Source organism: Odontomachus brunneus, unplaced genomic scaffold, assembly GCF_010583005.1.
Source record: "Odontomachus brunneus isolate Ranch 3 - 2012 unplaced genomic scaffold, Obru_v1 Obru_scaffold_156, whole genome shotgun sequence".
In the NCBI taxonomy this organism is placed as follows: Eukaryota; Metazoa; Arthropoda; class Insecta; order Hymenoptera; family Formicidae; genus Odontomachus; species Odontomachus brunneus.
In genome coordinates, this window is record NW_022639606.1 from 281,651 (window position 1) to 299,874 (window position 18,224).

Below are 18,224 nucleotides of genomic sequence, written 5' to 3' on the forward strand. Positions count from 1 at the left end.
AGAGAGAGAGAGAGAGAGAGAGAGAGAGAGAGAGAGAGAGAGAGAGAGAGAGAACTCCTACGTTGTAATCCATTAAGCCCGTATCAGACTACAGACTGCACCGGCCGACCCGATTGCCGACTACGACTGCTGACTTTCAATGGACCAATCACAATGAGGCGCTGACTCAGCACCTCACTGTGATTGGTCCATGGAGAGTCGGCAGTCGTAGTCGGCAGTCGGGTCGGCCTGTGCAGTCAGTAGTCTGATACGGGCTTTAGGCGCTGCAAACGTTTTAGAGCGCTTAAAGAAAAATAATTGGTCTATATGGCGCTTTAAAACATTTGTAGCGTCTAATGAATCTTATCCTTGTTAAAAATTATTCCAACGAATTTATTAGAAAATTCACAATTTTATTGGTTAACACCTAGTGAATTTGCTCACTAGGTGTTTACTTTTTGTAATTTTCACCACGTAAAATTATGTAAATATGCAATTGACCCCCAGATATTAGCTGTGTTGCAAAACTTATAGAAAGAAAGTATTTTCATCAATTTACTTTCAAGTGCACAAGTTTGATTTGCATTATACGAAGTTTTGACAAACAACCTATCTCTTTCCAGGTAACACGATTCAACCACGGGTCAGACGGTCCTCTATTAATTCCTTTAAACTCCGTTACGAGTCGCCATCATCTTTACCGGCAGTTCGAGGACGCAGTTTGATTAAACGGCGGGTAAGTAGTTTCGAGTAAAATAAATATTGTAACACTGCATGCATGCATATTGTGACACATGCAACATAAATCTTTCATATGCAATATAAATCTTTCCTACTTGAGAGATTGTTGCAAAGAATGATTGAATAATTTCTCATTAAAAATTTGTCGAGAAATCAGTTTGAATGTTATTAAAATGTTATTAAGAGAATTAAAACCACCTACACGAAGAGGATATCATAGTTTTTTTTCTTTTCTGATATAAATTATTTTTAATTTTTTAGTAATGCAAGAATAGACTGTCATTAAAGTCTATTTTGCTAAGGAACATTCATTTCTGCTAGAAACAGTTAATTTTTTAATAAAGCACACGTTTTATTTCTTAAAATATATAAATGGTGTGCTGAGAAAAAATTCTTCACAGAAATAAATTTAATATCCCGCAAGTAAATTTTCAAGTAATTTTTCTCAAAGCACGTATTAAATGAAAGAATAGTCAATCACTGCAGAATATCAGTCTATTCCTTGGTCACAGAAAATTCTACAGTAATTTTTATATAAGATTCTGTCTGTTTATACCTAATATATGATATGATACACATCGCTGGCAGACTATCTGATGTAATAATTGTCACCTTCGCCGTCGCCGCCGCCGCTGCGATACGTCGGTCGTTGGCGCGTTGCTTCGAACCGGCGGGACTTATAGACAAGTATCGATTACGAACGGAGAGAGAGAAAGAGAGAGATACTAATTTAATATCGGAATCGAACAGCGTTGCGTAGCCGTCGCGGTTCCGGGGTGCTGTACTCCCACGCTCAGTAACATCGAGGAGTGATTGTCGGCCGGACGTTGCGCTCTCTTTCTTCAACCCTCGCCTAGTCAGTGAGAGATTTTTCGGCGGGAAGCCATGTGGTACCACGTATTGATCTCGATCGTCGTGTTGCTGGCGTCCTTGCTCTATCATTATCACTTCAGCGAGCCGGCCAGCGTTATCGATTATCCCGAGACGCACTACGACTACGTAGTCGGTGAGTTCGCTTCCCGGTTTACCGCTTATCGGGTCACCGGCAGCACCCCCCATGATTCCAGGCTCTTCCTCCTTCCTCCTCTCCCTCTTGCTCCCAGCAGTGAACCGAGAGAGAGAAAGAAATATATATATATATATATATATATATATATATATATATATATATATATAGAGAGAGAGAGAGAGAGAGAGAGAGAGAGAGATACGCGACATCGATTTTTAATCAAAGAGGATTTGCGCGCCGCCCCGCAATGACAAATCGCATTGCTGCTAAATTGATAGCCGCTTCGGATATTTCTCGGGATAAATCGACGAAGAATATCGGTTGCGTTCTGTTCTTCCTCGTAAATAAAGTTTCAAATAAAAGAACGAGGATTTTTCAACACACTACCGCGCATGCTTGCGTTAAAAAAAAACAACACAAGCAGAATTTAATTATTTTCAACTCTCGATTTTTATTCCCTACATTTCTTGGAATGAAATTTCTCACGAAAAGTGAAGTGATCACCGAGGCATTCGAATTCGAGTGTCTGTTCACTCATATAAAGCGAATTCTCTATTCTCAAACGTCAAGTGAATATTTTGATTCGAAATTGAAGAGTGAATCTGATGCACTCCACCGTTACAGGTATGTAACATATTTGTTCTAATTGATTAAAATATTCGTTCATAATATGGAGTCAAAATCCGCCCTAAACTTAAGTAAAAGATTCACTTTTGCAATTTTGAATGGTAATATTTTCACTATTGCTTTGAATAAAAGTACTGCCACTTTTCATTCGTTTTGTGTTCGAAATTCCATTAAAAAGAGAAATTAAAAAGACTAAATTCGCACGACTCGAAGCTTGACTCGTGGCGAATGCTATCACGACCGGCGTTTTATAGAAAGTTAATTACGGTAATATTCCACTCGTGGCATTACACGATGAAGAAAAAACCACAGAACTTTAACAACAAGACAGATTATTAACAATGTAATTTGCGTTTCTCATTGTTGCTGGATCAAAGTGGGCGCTGGTACGTCCGGCTGCGTGATCGCGTCACGGCTCTCGGAAATGTCGAACGTAACTGTCCTGCTCGTGGAGGCTGGCGGATACTTCGGCTGGCTGTCGGGTATGCCGCTCTTGGCGCCAATGATGCAAGGCACCGAGGTCGATTGGGCTTACAAGACGGAGCCGCAAGTCTTCTCGTCCCAAGGGCTCAACGACCATGTAATTAAAGTTCTACTTTTGTGCCAGCTCAGCCAGCCGCGAGAGAAAAAAGACGCGAGAACGATTTACGTAGCCCACACCCCGCTCCCGCTTCTAGAATGTAAAACGTGACTCACGACGCGTGAAAATACAGCACGATTTTTGATTACCGATTTCTGCGATCGTTCAACGAGTAATAACCTAACCTTAGGTGTCAACCTAAGACACGACTCGAGAGCGCGTCGTGTTATCGTAAATCGTTCCACGCTTTCATGATAGTGAGACGGGAGAAAGAGAATGCACCAGGAATTTGCGCTGAATACGTTCCACGTGTATTTTCGAAAGACACGTGGCGAGCGACTTCACTGAGCGCGTTTGTTTAGAGACAAAACTGGCCGAGAGGAAAGGGATTGGGCGGAAGCGGGCAACTTAATTACCTCGTTCATTCTTTCGGGAGACCCGAGGACTACAAGCGATGGCCGAAGGGCTGGTCGCACGCCGATCTGCTCCCCTATTTCCAAAAGGTGTCCGATATTATGAACGTGATCCCGATACCGGAAGAGGAGTACTTGGCGAAAGCCTTCGTACTGGCTGAGGAGACCCTGAAGTTGGATAACGTATCCTTGCGGAAAGCGATGTACACTGCGAAGAAAGGCGCCCGATGGAGTACGTACCATGCGTATCTACAGAAGGCCTGGAATCGCAAGAACTTGCATATCCTGATGAACACATTCGTCGCGAAAGTAAGGCATTTTTACAATGTCGTAATGCATAATAGTCGTATTTTCGTATTTTCATTTGTTACTATTGCATCCATATTTTCTTAAAGTAAATTAGTAAAAATGTTTCTGAATATTGAGGAAAAAATATTTGAAATTTTAACTATGGGGTATAAAGTTTATTTTTTTTTGTAAAATAATTTATTTCTTTGAAACAAAGTTTAAGTTCTACAAATAAATTTTCAAATATGGTCGGAAATATTTTTTCAGTATGGTCGCAAAGTATATCAATAATGTATACTTTGAAAAAAATACCTGAAAATTTATTTATAAAATAAAAATTTATTCTACAGAAATAAACTTTATATCCTACAAATAATTTTGAAATATTTTTTTTAATGTGGGAATAATTGCTACTGCACTGGGAGAAAAAGTATATAGAAAATAAAAAAATATTTATTCAGTGAGTACTAATAATACATATTTTCTTATACTGATATACATATTTTCTTATACTGATATACATATTTTTACACTGCAAAAAATATTTTTCAAATATGAAAATAGACATTTTTTAAGCCTTAACTTTGCATGAGAACAATTGTTTATTTTATTTAAATAAAGAAATTTGAATTTGAGTAAATGAGTGTGATTCGTTAGACGCTGCAAATACTTTGAAGCTCCGTACAGACCGTGGTTTTTTTTAGATGCTTCAAAGCATTTGCAGCGGATTTGTTTGACGGATCGCATCCAATATGTTATTAGTACTCATCAAATAAATTTACTTTTTATTTTTTAGATATTTTTTCTTTCATGTTGTATTAATATATATCTCATGTATCCCTTCAACAAGATTTTACCGATTGCAACGCCATATTTGTAATTAAACCGCCAGTTATAAGTATGGCATTTCAGTGAAACCAGTGGCGTAGCCAGGGGTGCTGAGAGGGGTGCTGCAATCTCCCCCGAAATTAATTTTCTGGATTATATTAAGTGTGAGACAAATTTTGTCGAATGACCTTCTTTTTTGCTCGTTAAAAATAAAAAGTACAGCCCCCGAAACTTTTTTCTGGCTACGCTACTGAGTGAAACATACATGGATTGTACTTTAAAGAGTACATTATACAACTTATTCTTATTCCTTCTCTCATATTCTCCATGAAGTATCTCACGAAAAAGAAAAAAAAGAAACATTTTTTTCGCCAATTATCGAGAAACATTTATTGTCGTGATAATTATAATTATCCAACTCTCATATTTCGAGTTTTGCTTACGCCCACGTCTACCTTCGTCTTTCTCTCTGTTTCTCTTTCTCTTTTTGATAAAAACAGGTACTTTTCAAGAATAACAAGGTGAACGGTATTAAAGTAATTTATAAAAATGGCTCCGTCGGGAGAGTCGACGTGAGGAGGGAGGTGATCCTCTGCGCGGGTACCGTCAACACTCCGCAGTTACTTCTTGTTTCCGGCATTGGACCTGTCGGACAGTTGGAGAAACATAAGGTGAAGATTTTGAACGTCACCGTTGCGTACTTCTTTTGAATTCCGGATAAAACGGTGAGTTGGCTTTTCTAGATCCCCGTAGTGCGGAATTTACCAGGAGTGGGTCGCAACCTCTTCGATCATCTGAACGTGCCGGTCTACGTGAACCTGCGGGAGCGCGTCAGTATCACGCTGGTGAAACTGCAAACCGTGCCCGAGGTGTTCAATTATTTCGCCTTCGGAACCGGTAAAACTTGCATGAAACGCGCCAATGACGTCGCGGCGATTTGATCTGCTACGTCCATTGACGCAGTTCGCGCGGCTGACGTTGTAATCTCGCTGTATATTTTTTCTCCGTTGCATGTCAAAGGATGGTTGGCCACTAACGGCGTAATGGGATTAGGGCGTGCTAATAACAGTGGCCTTCTTCTCTTCGGAGTGGCGTCCACGGAGGAAAAATTGCTGAAGGAAATCTCGAATTTTGAGACCGAGGTGAACGGATGTTGACTGATGCCAAGATAGATTTTTCTATTGACAGCAGTTTCTTCTTGTAGTTTTTGTTCTCGATAAAAGTAACTCACTCGTGACGTTATCGATATTTCACTCATGGCGATTACTTTATGTCGCTTGGTCGCGATTACTAATTGAAGAATGAGAATGGAAGAAATGAGAATGTATTTTGGCTCAGAGTATTTAGTTTTTCGCTATCGATTGTAAATTCAGATAATATTTTCTTTTATTTGTCGATCAATAATATTTAACCCTTTGAGTGCGGGTTACTTCAGAGTTAAATGATTGCTGAAGAGGGAATATTTTTAGCTGCCACAAAGTCAATTCGGTGAAAATAATAGCTTGAAAGCATATTGAAAGCAAATATGTGAAAAAAATGCTAAATTTACTAGGATCTTAAAGAAATCTAATGCTTAGGATGAAAACTTACGATAGATTTGCGAATATATAAATTTATAGAATACTTGAAACAAATAATATTTGTTGCAATTTTCGAATGCATTTTTCTGTGTGTAGAATTAATATCTTGGTAATTGCCGTGGTAATTTACAAAATAGTAGAAAAAATATTTCTGTATTTAATGTGCTCTATTCTACACGAGCTCGGATATTTAAACCCGAATTATTCAGAAACACTCTGTACATGCGTCCATGGCACTCAAATGGTTAATGGTAGATAGTAATATTGTGTAGATTCAAGGAGATTAACAAGCGATCGATTAGACATATAGGTCGCTGTTTCCATCGTATAACGATAGCATGCACGAGGGATTCATCTACCTCGTGTCATGTCTACAACCCAAGAGTCGCGGAAACATCACGCTGAGATCGACCAACATTCGCGACCCGCCGAAAGTCAATCCCGCGTACCTGCAGGACCCCCACGACGTCACATGTACCTATCGAGGTACTCGTTCTCGTTAAACAACAAATCGTGGAAAAATGTCCACTCGCGTTCACTGAGAGAAATTATTCGATAAAAAATTAATAAACGGATATTTCTGATCAAAATATCGATGAATTTTTGTGTCCGATCTATCCGATGAGAAATATCAGTTCATAATTTTGTCATCAGTTTATCTGATGAAATGCCATTATGATCGGAAGTATTCGATTAAATTTAATCGGATATCCTGATCGGATATAAAAATCCATTGGTATCTTGATCGCAAATATTCGATTATCCGTTTGTTAATTTCTTATCGGATAATTTCTTTGTGTTTGTGTGTGCGAACGGTGCAATTAATTTTGACGATTTTCCGGTGCAACCATCGAAGCTATAACCTTCGCGTTGGAGACTCTCGACACGGTGCTGTTTCGCGAGTACGGCGCGAAAATTCACGTGCCGGACTTGGAGGAGTGTCGCCATTTTCGACAGGACTACCGAGACATTGATTATTCGGAGTGCGTCATGAGGATCGCGGGTATCACGAGTCACCATGCTTGCGGCACATGCCGAATAGGCGCGAACAACGACGACGACGCGGTCGTGGACGAGGATTTAAGGTGAACGGCGTTGCCGCCGGCGAACATTTCACGGGGTGAGGTCAAACGCAGTAATTGTAATGAAAGTATATTGTTGTTCTCCAGGGTAAAAGGCGTGAGTGGATTAAGGATAATGGACGCCAGCGTAGTGCCGTCTCCAATTTCCGGCACGCCGAATTCAGTTCTCATCGCGATGGCCGAACGCGCGTCGGATGTTATTCTGGGCCGCGCGTTTCATTGAGCCTCGATCTGTTTATTGTATAATACACGATTTGCCAATTAAAGAATAACGACGTTTACATTTCACGAATTATTTACTCTTGATTATCTGTTGAAGAATCCGCCATATTATCGATCATCAACTTGGGGAAAATATTGGGTTGTCCTAGAAAGTCCGTGCGGATTTTCAAGCAACATTAAATGACAAATTTTTTTAGTAGATTTAGCAGAATAAATCCCATTGCGCGAGAAAGCGATCCTGCTACCAACATTGCACTAGACCCAATTTTCGGAGAGTGATTTTTGGGAATTTAAAATTTTCTTTCAAAATTTTAAGAAAGTTACTGAGAAAACAGGAAAATGTTCACCCAGAATATGCTCCAGGAAACATGAAGCCTGTAATACAACTTGCGGTGTCGGAAGGAACGCTTCCACTCGTCATTCCCTTTCAATCGTGATTATTCGGTTGGACATCAATGAAAGGAAAGTTTAAGCTATATTGATGTGTTTTTTCTGTGTTTACAAAGCGCGAGCTTAAGCAAGTGCTCAAGTCGCGACACTCACGATGCAAACTCACACAAGATCATACCTTGATCTCATGCTTTGCGAATACATCAATATTATTGATGAAGAAAAAACTTACCTTTGTGTCTCGCGGACTTTTCCGGAACTTTCCATTCAGTCCCGCGGAGAAGAGCGACACGCATACACGTGTATTTGTGCGTCATCTATTGATCCTCTGTCAATCAAAACATTCGGGAACCTTCAAGGCGGTCGAACTTACCTTTATGCCTCGCGGACATTTCCGGATGTTTTCATTCAGTTCCATGCCGGCGAGAGACACGCATAGTACGGACCACGTGTGTGCGGTGGCTTATCTACTGTTCCTCTCTTGACTGATTAAACTACCTCGACCCTTCTGAGATACTTAATTAGTTTCTCGTCGGCATCGCGTTACTTAACACGTGTCTCTTCGATTGAATCGATTTGATTTCACGTCTACGCGAGTGTCAGTGTTAGTGCTAGTGCCACGACGGAGCAGCCAGGATGTTGGGAGAAGACACGCGACGTCAGGATGCAGGGACACAGGCAGCGATACATTATATATTTTCAAGGTATGTAAAATCTAAGGTGACCAGACATTTCGTTTTTCTCGGGACAGTTCCGATTTTCCACCCTTTGTCCTGGATTTTTTCAAATGCTTTCCGCGGGACGCCGATTTGTCTCTGATTCAATCAAACTGTTCCTATTTGTCCCGGTTTAAAGAATTTGGTAAAGGTGTAGAAAAAGGGCGCCACCTCAGATCAGCCTGATCTTGACATATGTCATAGAGGTCACCCTTCTGAGTGACCTTCTGAAGATTTTAGCCGTCGCTCATTGTTTGTTAAAAAATTATTGATGAAAGAAGTTCGAAAAATGAAGCAAGATATATACTCATGTACTATATCATACAGTTACACATATAGCACATAATCTTAACTGGTCATTTTTTCAAATTTCTTTTATTCATAACTTTTTAACAAACAATGACCTATTAAGCGTCAGTCATTCTTTATTAAAGTGTTTAATTTTTGTATTATTGTGACGATAGGTTGGGTTAGGTTAGTTTTAAGGGAGTGTGCGGGGGACGTAGCATCCCGCTAGTTGTTCGATATCGCACTTATCTTTCGATATTGCTCGTTAACGGGACACAGTATCGATAAATTGTAATATATTTTTCGGACTTCTTTCATCAATAATTTTTTAACAAACAATGAGCGACGGCTAAAATCTTCAGAAGGTCACTCAGAAGGATGACCTCTATGACATATGTCAAGATCAGGCTGATCGGAGGTGGCGCCCTTTTTCTACACCTTTACCAAGAATTTTTTTAATTATTTTAACAAAAATAAAAATTTTTGACAGCTCTGGCAAATATAGCAATTTTGCTTCTGTCTAGTTTTAAATGAAGATAACAAAAATGTTATTTTAGCAATAGTTTCTATTTTTACTCTATGCAGCAGGCCTTCATTGCTGTTAAGCTATTTTTATATATTTTATATGTAGATATATAAGTAATTTTTAGTGATATCTTCTCTGCCCACTCCACACATTTAAGTATCCCGAATTTAGGGCTGGAAAATCTTAGCTAAATAATTTATCTGGTCACCTTAGCTAAATAATTTATTATACACGAAGTATTCATTTTTGACGAACTTACCGGGAATAAAAAAATACCCGAGTCGAAATCTAGGCCGACATTCGTAGTTTATTGTTACTAACAACAAAATAATCATAGCTTAAAGAATTTTCGATTATTAGTCAATTTATATTTATATTTTTTACATTATTTCATATAAGAGACATTGATCCAAATAGCCAATTAATGGCTTATGAGTGCGAAACTATAATTAATTATGTTCTCAAGATTGTAAATTATTTTAGCTATGAATGTTCGCCTTAAAATCTCTAATATATTTCGCAAGTGTTGATATCTCGGTCTAATAATGCTCACCATAAATCGCGATTTCTACCATGTTTACATGCTAACAGCTTTTTTCACTTGTGTTTATCACAAATATATTGTTATTGTATCGAATTTCAGTTCAAATCTCTATTGGAGCATGACATTATTAGACACGTAACTGAATTATCTTTGTCTTTTCAGCTTCACATCAGCTCTTTTAAGAGCTACGAATCTCATCAAAACTTCCACGAAAAAAAAAGAAAAAAAAAGGAAAAATAGGAAGAGATGAGATTAAGACTTGTTATTTTATCCATTTTCTTACAAACGTGTCTTAGTTGAAGGATACAGAATTTCTGTGATTTTTATGACTCAAATTTACTTCTAAGAACTATATATTCCGTTTTCTTCAACTGAGACGCGTTGCTTCGCGTTCACTACGGCTAGATTTCATCTGAATTCAACTTTTTTCTTCATGTCAAACAACTATTTGCAGCATCAAAGGTAAGCCAATAGCCTGTATATCTCGGGATTCGTCATTGGCTCTTCAAGTTCGACGGAATTTGCAGGGCCAATGTGGAATCAACATTTCGACTCGGGGAGGTGAAGGAAGGTGAAGGAAGCGGGGAGAAATCGGTTCTCGCAAATGAAAAGTACCCGTCGTGCTCCAAGTTTTTTGTAATTTATAATTAATGGTAAAGTTCTTCTCGTTTTACAGTAATCGAACAGTTATTAATAGTCTAATTAAATTTCGATTAATTTTTATACAAACAAAAAGGGTGAGTTACACTCAACGGCATAGCCACGAATCCCTGCCACCCCGTCCGCGCTCGGAGTATAAAGAAAAAAAGAAACTTATATATTTTGTTATTTTTACATGCTTCGCCCCCCTCTCCCATTTCACGGGAGGGAAACTTCCATCCCAATGTTTCCGTCCGGAATCGTTTGCGATGGCAGAGTTTCGACATTCTTTCTATTCACTTCCGCGTCTTGCTTGTTTCTTTCGTATGCGCGCTTACGCATATCCGCAACACACACATGCACGCACACATACATACAACATATTCTTCTTTCATCACACACATACTCTTCTTTCATCTCCCTCTTTTCCTTTCTTATGATTTTTATCGCTATTTCTCTCTCTCTCTCTCTCTCTTTCTCTCTCTGTCCAACATGATTTTGCATTTGTTCCTTTTCGCATCGATCGTTCTCGCTTTTCCTGCTCGCTCTCTTCTTCTCGCAACCACTTAAACATTCACACGCACGCACGCGCTTCTCTCTGTTGCCTCTATAAATAAAGTAATTCGTAATAACGCGCAATGTCACTTTACATTTTCAAAAACACAACTATATGCCCGTGCGCGCTCAGCTCATACCACTCGCAAACTCTCTTTCTCTTGCGCGCCCATTCTCACTCTTCCTCTCTCGCTCTCTTACTCTCTTCCACCCCGTGTACAGTAATAATTCGTAACGTAAACTTAATCTCTCAACTTAAAACAAAATTGGTAACCACGTATTCGCGGCGCACGCCGCGAGCCTCGCGCCCGTCCCGGAGGTTACATCCTCGACAGGTTTCCTCCACGCGAGAACGCTTGTAGTTCTCAACAACAACGTGGCACGAGCCAAATGACAAAAGTGGATCCGTAAGATCGAGCGGCTCCCCGACGACACGCTCTCGGCGACGATGTCTCCGTCTCATGCCGGCGTGGCTATCCGGGAGTGCTCGAGAGAGACCGACGCGATTCGCGCTGATCTGGCCTCGGCTCCGCCGCAAGTCGATTTAATAGCGAATTCGATTTGGCTATTTGCGCTCAATGCCAGATTTCGTAGCCGTGTGAAAACCAGCGGCCATCCGAGAGGCCAGCGGGGGCGATCACAGCGGCGAATACGCGACGGGAGCCCCCGAGAAGCGCCCGTTAACGTGAGGCGAGCCTCGTGGCATTTCTCCGGTGCGCGAGACGCGCGCAAACCCTCTCTTCGAGGCGGTAGAAGCTCGGCCGGACGTGCACCGCGTCACCGGATGCATGAAGCGCCATATTTTTTCGTTTTCTCCTTTATTTTTCTCTCTCTTTCTTTCTCTCTCTCTCTCCCTTGTTTTATTTCGCTATAGAGTCCCCTTTAGTCATCGGAGAGTGTGCAGTCGCATTGCGGGACCACGACGCGCGACAGGGCTCGCTTAAGATCTAAACAAGTACTTAATATTAGATATATAACTATCTATGTATGTTGTGTGTGTGTATATATATATATATATATATATATACTTCTTCATATATATATATTTATATTGAAAAATGAGTTTACTCTCTTGTTTATCTATAGGGATAATTATCGATTAATCTGTAATTGCGTGTAACATAGACGCGTCCAGCGCATAGAAACATAAATAAATAAATATAAACGGATGTATTTACATATACTTGGGTAGAGGAGAGGAGGAAGGGGAATATGATATCGTGGGAGGTCTGTGACGGGCATATATTCCCTTCTCTATTTCTCTATCTATCCTTTGCTTTCCTTTCCATCTCTTTTAAATATATATACATGTATATATATATACGTATGTATATATGTAATGTCTATTTACGTATAAATCTCATTCGTGTGCTGTTTTGTCCACTGTGCGTGCCGGCATACCTACGACTTCGCTCGGCGCGAATACACGGCAATGATAGGAAAAACGAAGAACGTAAATAATACTTCGCGAGAACGCGGAGGAACCCGAGGAACCGTAGGTAATGCGCGTATATATAACTATCGATATAGAGAGATATATATATATATATGTATATAAATATAGATACGGAATCTGAGGTAGAAGCGGTTTCGTATACTTATCATATGTCGTATGATGTGCGCATCTATGTGTGTATGTATGTTTGTAGGTAGGTAGGTAGGTAGGTAGGTAGGTAGGTAGGTAGGTAGGTAGGTAGGTATGTATGTATGTATGTATGTATGTAGGTAAGTAGGTAAGTGTGTATGTATGTATGTATGTATGTATGTATGTATGTATGTATGTATGTATGTATGTATGTATAGTATGTATGTATGTATGTATATATATATATGCATGTATGTGTGTGTGCTTGTGTGTGAGCGTTGATGAGAGGTCTTATCGATATTTCTCCGAGTGGTATTATTGGTACTGAGCAAACGCATTTGTATCCGACAACGAAACTCGCGTTCCTCCGCCATCGGCTGTGGCGTCGACCGCTCACGGGGGAAACGAAGAAGAAACGCGGAAAACGGAAAACTTAACTTAACCCAACGAGCATTCCTTGAAACAACGAGAGGATGAGATGAAATTTCATTGACCACTTCCGACGGTGATCCTCGAGTCTTTGACATGCGTACATATTGTACGAGATTTCTCTCCCTTACTTTTGGGGTATAAAGTTGTTCACACAGAAGTCAACTTTACTTCACAGAGATAAACATGATATCTCAGAAATAAATTCGCAAGTATTTTTTTTTCTCAGTGTTTCTACACTTTACAATCCTACACTGGGAAAGAAATGCTTCAAAATCTATTTGTGGGATATAAAGTTGTCCACAGAAATAAACTATATTTCACAGAGATAAGCTGTATATTCCACAAATAAATGTTCGTGTTTTCTTCTCGGTGTAAAAAGAGGACTTGACAATTAAAACTGCGAATCACCGTCGCTGGTCGTACGAGAAACCAAGGTTTTCTTTTCTGGAGTGTGAACGACTAACGGGGATCAATCATTGAGTGTTTCACTTTAGTGACGAGAACCAAATTCGCGCGCGGGAAGTAGACGCGCGTAGAGTCGCGCAAAAGAAACTCGAAAGAAGCGCGTGGACCCGCTATATAATTTCTTTCTTCATTAATTAATACATACATATATATCTTCGCATATATATGCATAATAGCGCCGACACACACACACATACACACACACACGAGGCTGTCGAGCGGGAAAATCGCGAGGGGAGAAACCGGTGATTTCCGTTTCGAGAAGATTCGCGGCGGTCATTGAACAACGTCACTCTCGGCGATATCGGAGAGGAAGTCTTAACGGACGAACACACCGACGCGGTCCCTACTATACACCCGACTATTGCATCGACTTGATTCAATGATTTATGTTTATTTAAAACCTTACCGACTATTATACTTTGTAGTTTGTACTTGGTTTTCATATTCCTGAGAGAAGGACACCCGACGCGCCGCACCGTCCGCTCGCCGCCCGTGATGTCGCATGTGGATGGTTGTGTTCGGCCTCTCTCGTCTTTTTCCACCCCCTTTTATTTACCCTTACCTCCGGGAGCCACGGCGACAAGCGACGGCGACGAGGACGGTGCGACGCGCCGATCCGATCTTGCAAACTATCTCGCTTCACTGTGTTATATACAGAGATTTTCCGTAAGCTTCATTCTGTGCACCCTGTATGTCGTGTGTGAGGTAGCATTTGTACTAGTGTGTGACGAAGTAGTATTGTGTGATCCATTATTATTGCGGCGGTCGCGCGGCGGCCGTGGCGCGTCGACGTGCGGAGGCTCTCGCGGAGGCCCCCCGCGTAGGTCCCGTGGCCTCTGTGGCAGTGTCGCGTGTACGTCGCCACGATGAAAGATCAGTCTTATTGTTGATAAGATAAGGTACGAGATAGGCACGCGCGACGTCTCTCACGCCACTCGAGCGAGTCTCGACGGGCTCGTCCGCGGATGAGACGCGTCGCGGACCCTTATCGATTGAGGTACACGGTTACGGGGCGAAATCGTCATCGTGATCGCGTTGGGCTCCATGAGCGGAGGCCGATCGAGCGGAGGGAACGGTCCCCCTCCGCCGACGACGAGCCGCCGACGACGACGCGTCCGGCCGCGCGCGGTCATTTGCTTTTTTTCTCTTTCTTTGTATTCCTCTTTTGCTTTGCTCTGCATGGCTCTGCATCACCTATACAATTTACAGCGTGTATAGTAAGTTTACAAAATCCACATTCTGCTTTTTTTTCCCGTTTGAACGCTTAACATTATGTTTACTTTGTACTATAAGTCGCGGCCGGGAAACGGGCCGCTCGTCCCCCGGACGCTCGAGGTCCCGCTCTGCGACATCGCTACGCCGTGTGTTGTTTTATTTTTTCTTCTTTTTTTTACTTTTCTTTCTCCACTTTCTCACTATCTCTCTCTCTCTCTCTCTCTCTTTCTCTCTCTCTCTCTCTCTCGCTCTCTCTCACGCTCTCGTTCTCGCGCGCTCGCTCTCTCTCTCCTCCCACCCCATATTCTTCCACGTTTTCTTCTTTTTGTTCTTTTTTTTCGTTTTCTCTTTTGCCTCATCGATTTTTAAATATGCTTATGCGTGCGTGATACACATGTACTATGTAATCATTATCAACTACGGTATAGTACTATTATATACTATACGAGCAAACGGTACAGTAGTTGCCAGTGCACTCTCTGCGCGCGGTGTAGGTGCAGTGATGACATCGATTTTGCTTCCCCCTGCCTTCCCTCTACTTCCTCACGCGGGCAGCCGCAATCTTTTTCTCTCTCTTTCTATTCACCTGTTCGCCAACCTGTCCCAGAGAGCTTGGCTGCCCGCGCGACCGAATGGTAACGATGGTTCCCCATTTGCGGAAAGCCCGTTCACACCGTGACGATATCGTCCGTACGACGTGCCGCGGCGCGCTGGTTTCGGTAAAGCCCAATTATCGCGATACAATGATGTTGTCCTCCACGAGCCCGACAGATCGCACCCGATACGACGGCGACGATGGCGTCGTTACCTGCACCACGTCCGCCCCGAAATCGACGAGCTCATAAACTTCGTTCGCGAATCGCCACCACTGTCAGAGCGCCTTGTTGATCCGCGGATCGTTTACGGAAGGAGCAGAAATCGGAAAACGCGCGGTACTTTCGAATCCGCGATCGTGCACGTCGCCATTCAAGTCGCTCTGCTTTCAATTTGAAAGATTTCGGATTGGGGCCAGATACGTATGCGCAAAACAGGGCGACGCGTGCCCGCGGTGGAATCCAAATCGCGGGGATTTTTCGACGGCCTAACTCTCGCTTCTCCTTCGAAAGCGCGCGCGGGCGCACGCGCGCGAACGCAGTCACGGTGTGAAACCTTTCGTCTCAAGCCTTGTTGTGTCACACACGACATCTATAAAGGATTCTCAATCCGTAAAACACATATTATAGAAATAACATGCAACATTTTATCCTACGCCGTGATACAATAATGGTACATACACACGCGTACGGTTTGCGCGCGTGTGCGCGCGCGCGCGCACGCACAGGCTCATGTGGCACGCGCGCATCGCGTACGCGTGCTCGCGCGAGTGCTCGTGTACGTGTGTATACGTGTCTCTGTGTGTGTGAGAGGGGTGTCTCCGCGTGTACACATATATACATAGACGAAGTATAATCTTTACACCCGGACCCGTGAAAACCTCGACGACGATGGAAGCGTCTTCCGCGTCTTTGCGACTTTCGACCGCGGACGCGCGCCCTCTCGCGCATACCTCGACTACGAATCGACCATAATAGCGAATCCAAAATATCGTTCTCGGCGAGACTCCGAGGCTGACACACGAATAAATCTGGGGAGCAGCGAAAACGAAAAGCAAAGAGAAAAAGAAGGGGAGAAAAAGAGAACAGAAAAATGAGGTGTTCCGCGAGAACAACCGAAAGCATATCGCTCGACACTCTTTGAGCAAATCGACACGGCGCGCTCGCGTGTAAAGCCGGCGGAATCGTATTTCTCATCCGACGATTCAAAAAGTCGAGTGAACGCGTGTTCGCTGCTGTTTTTCTTTTCTGCCTGCCGAGAAAGGCCGCCGGTGAAAGACCGCTCGCGACAGGTAGGATTTGCTCCGGAAAGGAGCGACAATTCCGGAAGGGAAATCGCATCGGTCGCTGTCGCTCTAATATATTTACGTGTACGTGGCCAACGTTTCGCGACGATATACGACTAATTCTAAATTCAATTTAATTCTACGTTGATTATCTTTTAGGTACGTGTGTAATTTTGTTTGTCTCGTTACTTTGTAGCCCTCGACTATCGTTGCTTGTCGCTTTTCCTCCGCACGCACGTATACTTTGTGTGTACGTGTGTACGTTTGCGTGTGCACGTGTTTATGTGTGTGTGTTTCGTGTGAAATACCTTTACTACGTATGCACTCTAGACTCTTACGTATGACAAAACAATTAAACCCTGGCTTCAACCCGCCCGCCCCATCCGACGCGATATTTTTACCCTAACTTCCAAATTCCTCTCGCCACACACACTCCACTGCCGATAAATCGCACCCCTTTACTTAAACTTAACGCTAATTCATTGTACCGCTTAAAGATATCCGTTCCCCCCTTTCCCAACTATCCCCTCTCTCTTCCTCCTCCCACCCCCTTCCGTCTTTGCTTCTGCTTAGCAGAACAGCCGAAAACAATATATATATTTTGTATATATATCAAGTAAAAGATTCATTATAACTTGGCATACGCGATCGTATCTATTTACACGATTAGTATGTGTCTGTGTGTTGCGTGTCTCTCCCCTCCCCCCTCCTCCCTCTTTCTGTATAGTGCGTGTGTGTACGTGTGTGTGTATGCGCGTGTGTGTATGTTCCTATCATCACATACGTAAACGACACATAACATCTTTGAATATCCTTCCCGCGGCACTCTCCCCCGGGAATTAACTTCCCTATGACTATATAATCTCCGTCGTCCAGCATCGTCAACCCTATCCCCGGTTAACTTCGTGCGCCCTCGAGACAATCGGTGTCACCCTAGCTCGAATAATTTTGCCTCTTTCACCGCTTCGTTTCTCTACTCTCATCTCGTTCCTCAGCATTCTGCACTCTCTATCTTCCTCACTCACTCGCTCATTCCGCCATCCACAAACCCACACATCTCGCGCATCTCCTTTCTGGAAAAACGAAGACAGTGCTCCTTCCCGTTACAACGACGTCCGTGTTGGACGTCGAGTCGTAATTTTAACCACGGACTTCGCAATGCGACTTCGTCCCCAACCCCCGCCTCCTCACCTCTCCCCGAGCAACCCAACCATCCATCCCCGACCGTTTGCGTGCGCATCCGACGAAAGCGCGCACGCATTCACGGCTGCTCACGCATATACGCACGCTCGCTTGCTCTCACTCACTCTACGCTACGATTTTACAGTTGTACATGCGTATTTTGTAATACGCTCGCGTAATTGAACCAAAAGGAAAGGAAAGAGAACAACGGGTCTATTGTACGTACAGACAGATATTGCGCGCGACTTTCGAGGATCCCGGAGCCTGCCCGTGCCAGCGAATTCTGTTCGAGCGGGACGAGGACGATCGCGGAAAATGAGTTCAAAATCGATTCAGCCTGCGATCTGCGCGTCTTCGTCCGGTTGGCGACACGCGCGTGTGGCGTTGTGAAAAAAAGGCGACTGAATCGAGCACGATTCTCGTGACGGGACGAGAGTTCGCGCGAGCGGCTCCGAG

At 42.7% G+C, this 18,224-nt stretch overlaps 1 protein-coding gene across 3 annotated transcripts in view; it reads left to right on the forward strand.

Annotated features, from left to right (window-relative positions):
• The window catches only part of LOC116850791 (neither inactivation nor afterpotential protein G-like), a 143,913-nt gene extending 136,516 nt beyond the window's left edge, over positions 1–7,397 (forward strand). For 2 of the 3 annotated variants that reach the window (XM_032829442.1, XM_032829443.1), the window contains 10 exons: positions 603–715; positions 1,309–1,726; positions 2,734–2,936; positions 3,299–3,658; positions 4,966–5,136; positions 5,209–5,362; positions 5,486–5,607; positions 6,348–6,531; positions 6,902–7,130; positions 7,215–7,397. In XM_032829442.1, coding sequence (XP_032685333.1) covers positions 1,606–1,726; positions 2,734–2,936; positions 3,299–3,658; positions 4,966–5,136; positions 5,209–5,362; positions 5,486–5,607; positions 6,348–6,531; positions 6,902–7,130; positions 7,215–7,350 — 1,680 coding nt within the window. In that variant the 5' untranslated portion in view covers positions 603–715; positions 1,309–1,605 and the 3' untranslated portion in view covers positions 7,351–7,397. Of the gene's footprint in view, positions 1–602; positions 716–1,308; positions 1,727–2,020; positions 2,354–2,733; positions 2,937–3,298; positions 3,659–4,965; positions 5,137–5,208; positions 5,363–5,485; positions 5,608–6,347; positions 6,532–6,901; positions 7,131–7,214 lie in introns of those variants that run through there. The other variant, XM_032829444.1, reaches the window with a different exon arrangement.
• Positions 7,398–18,224: the final 10,827 nt, after the last annotated feature.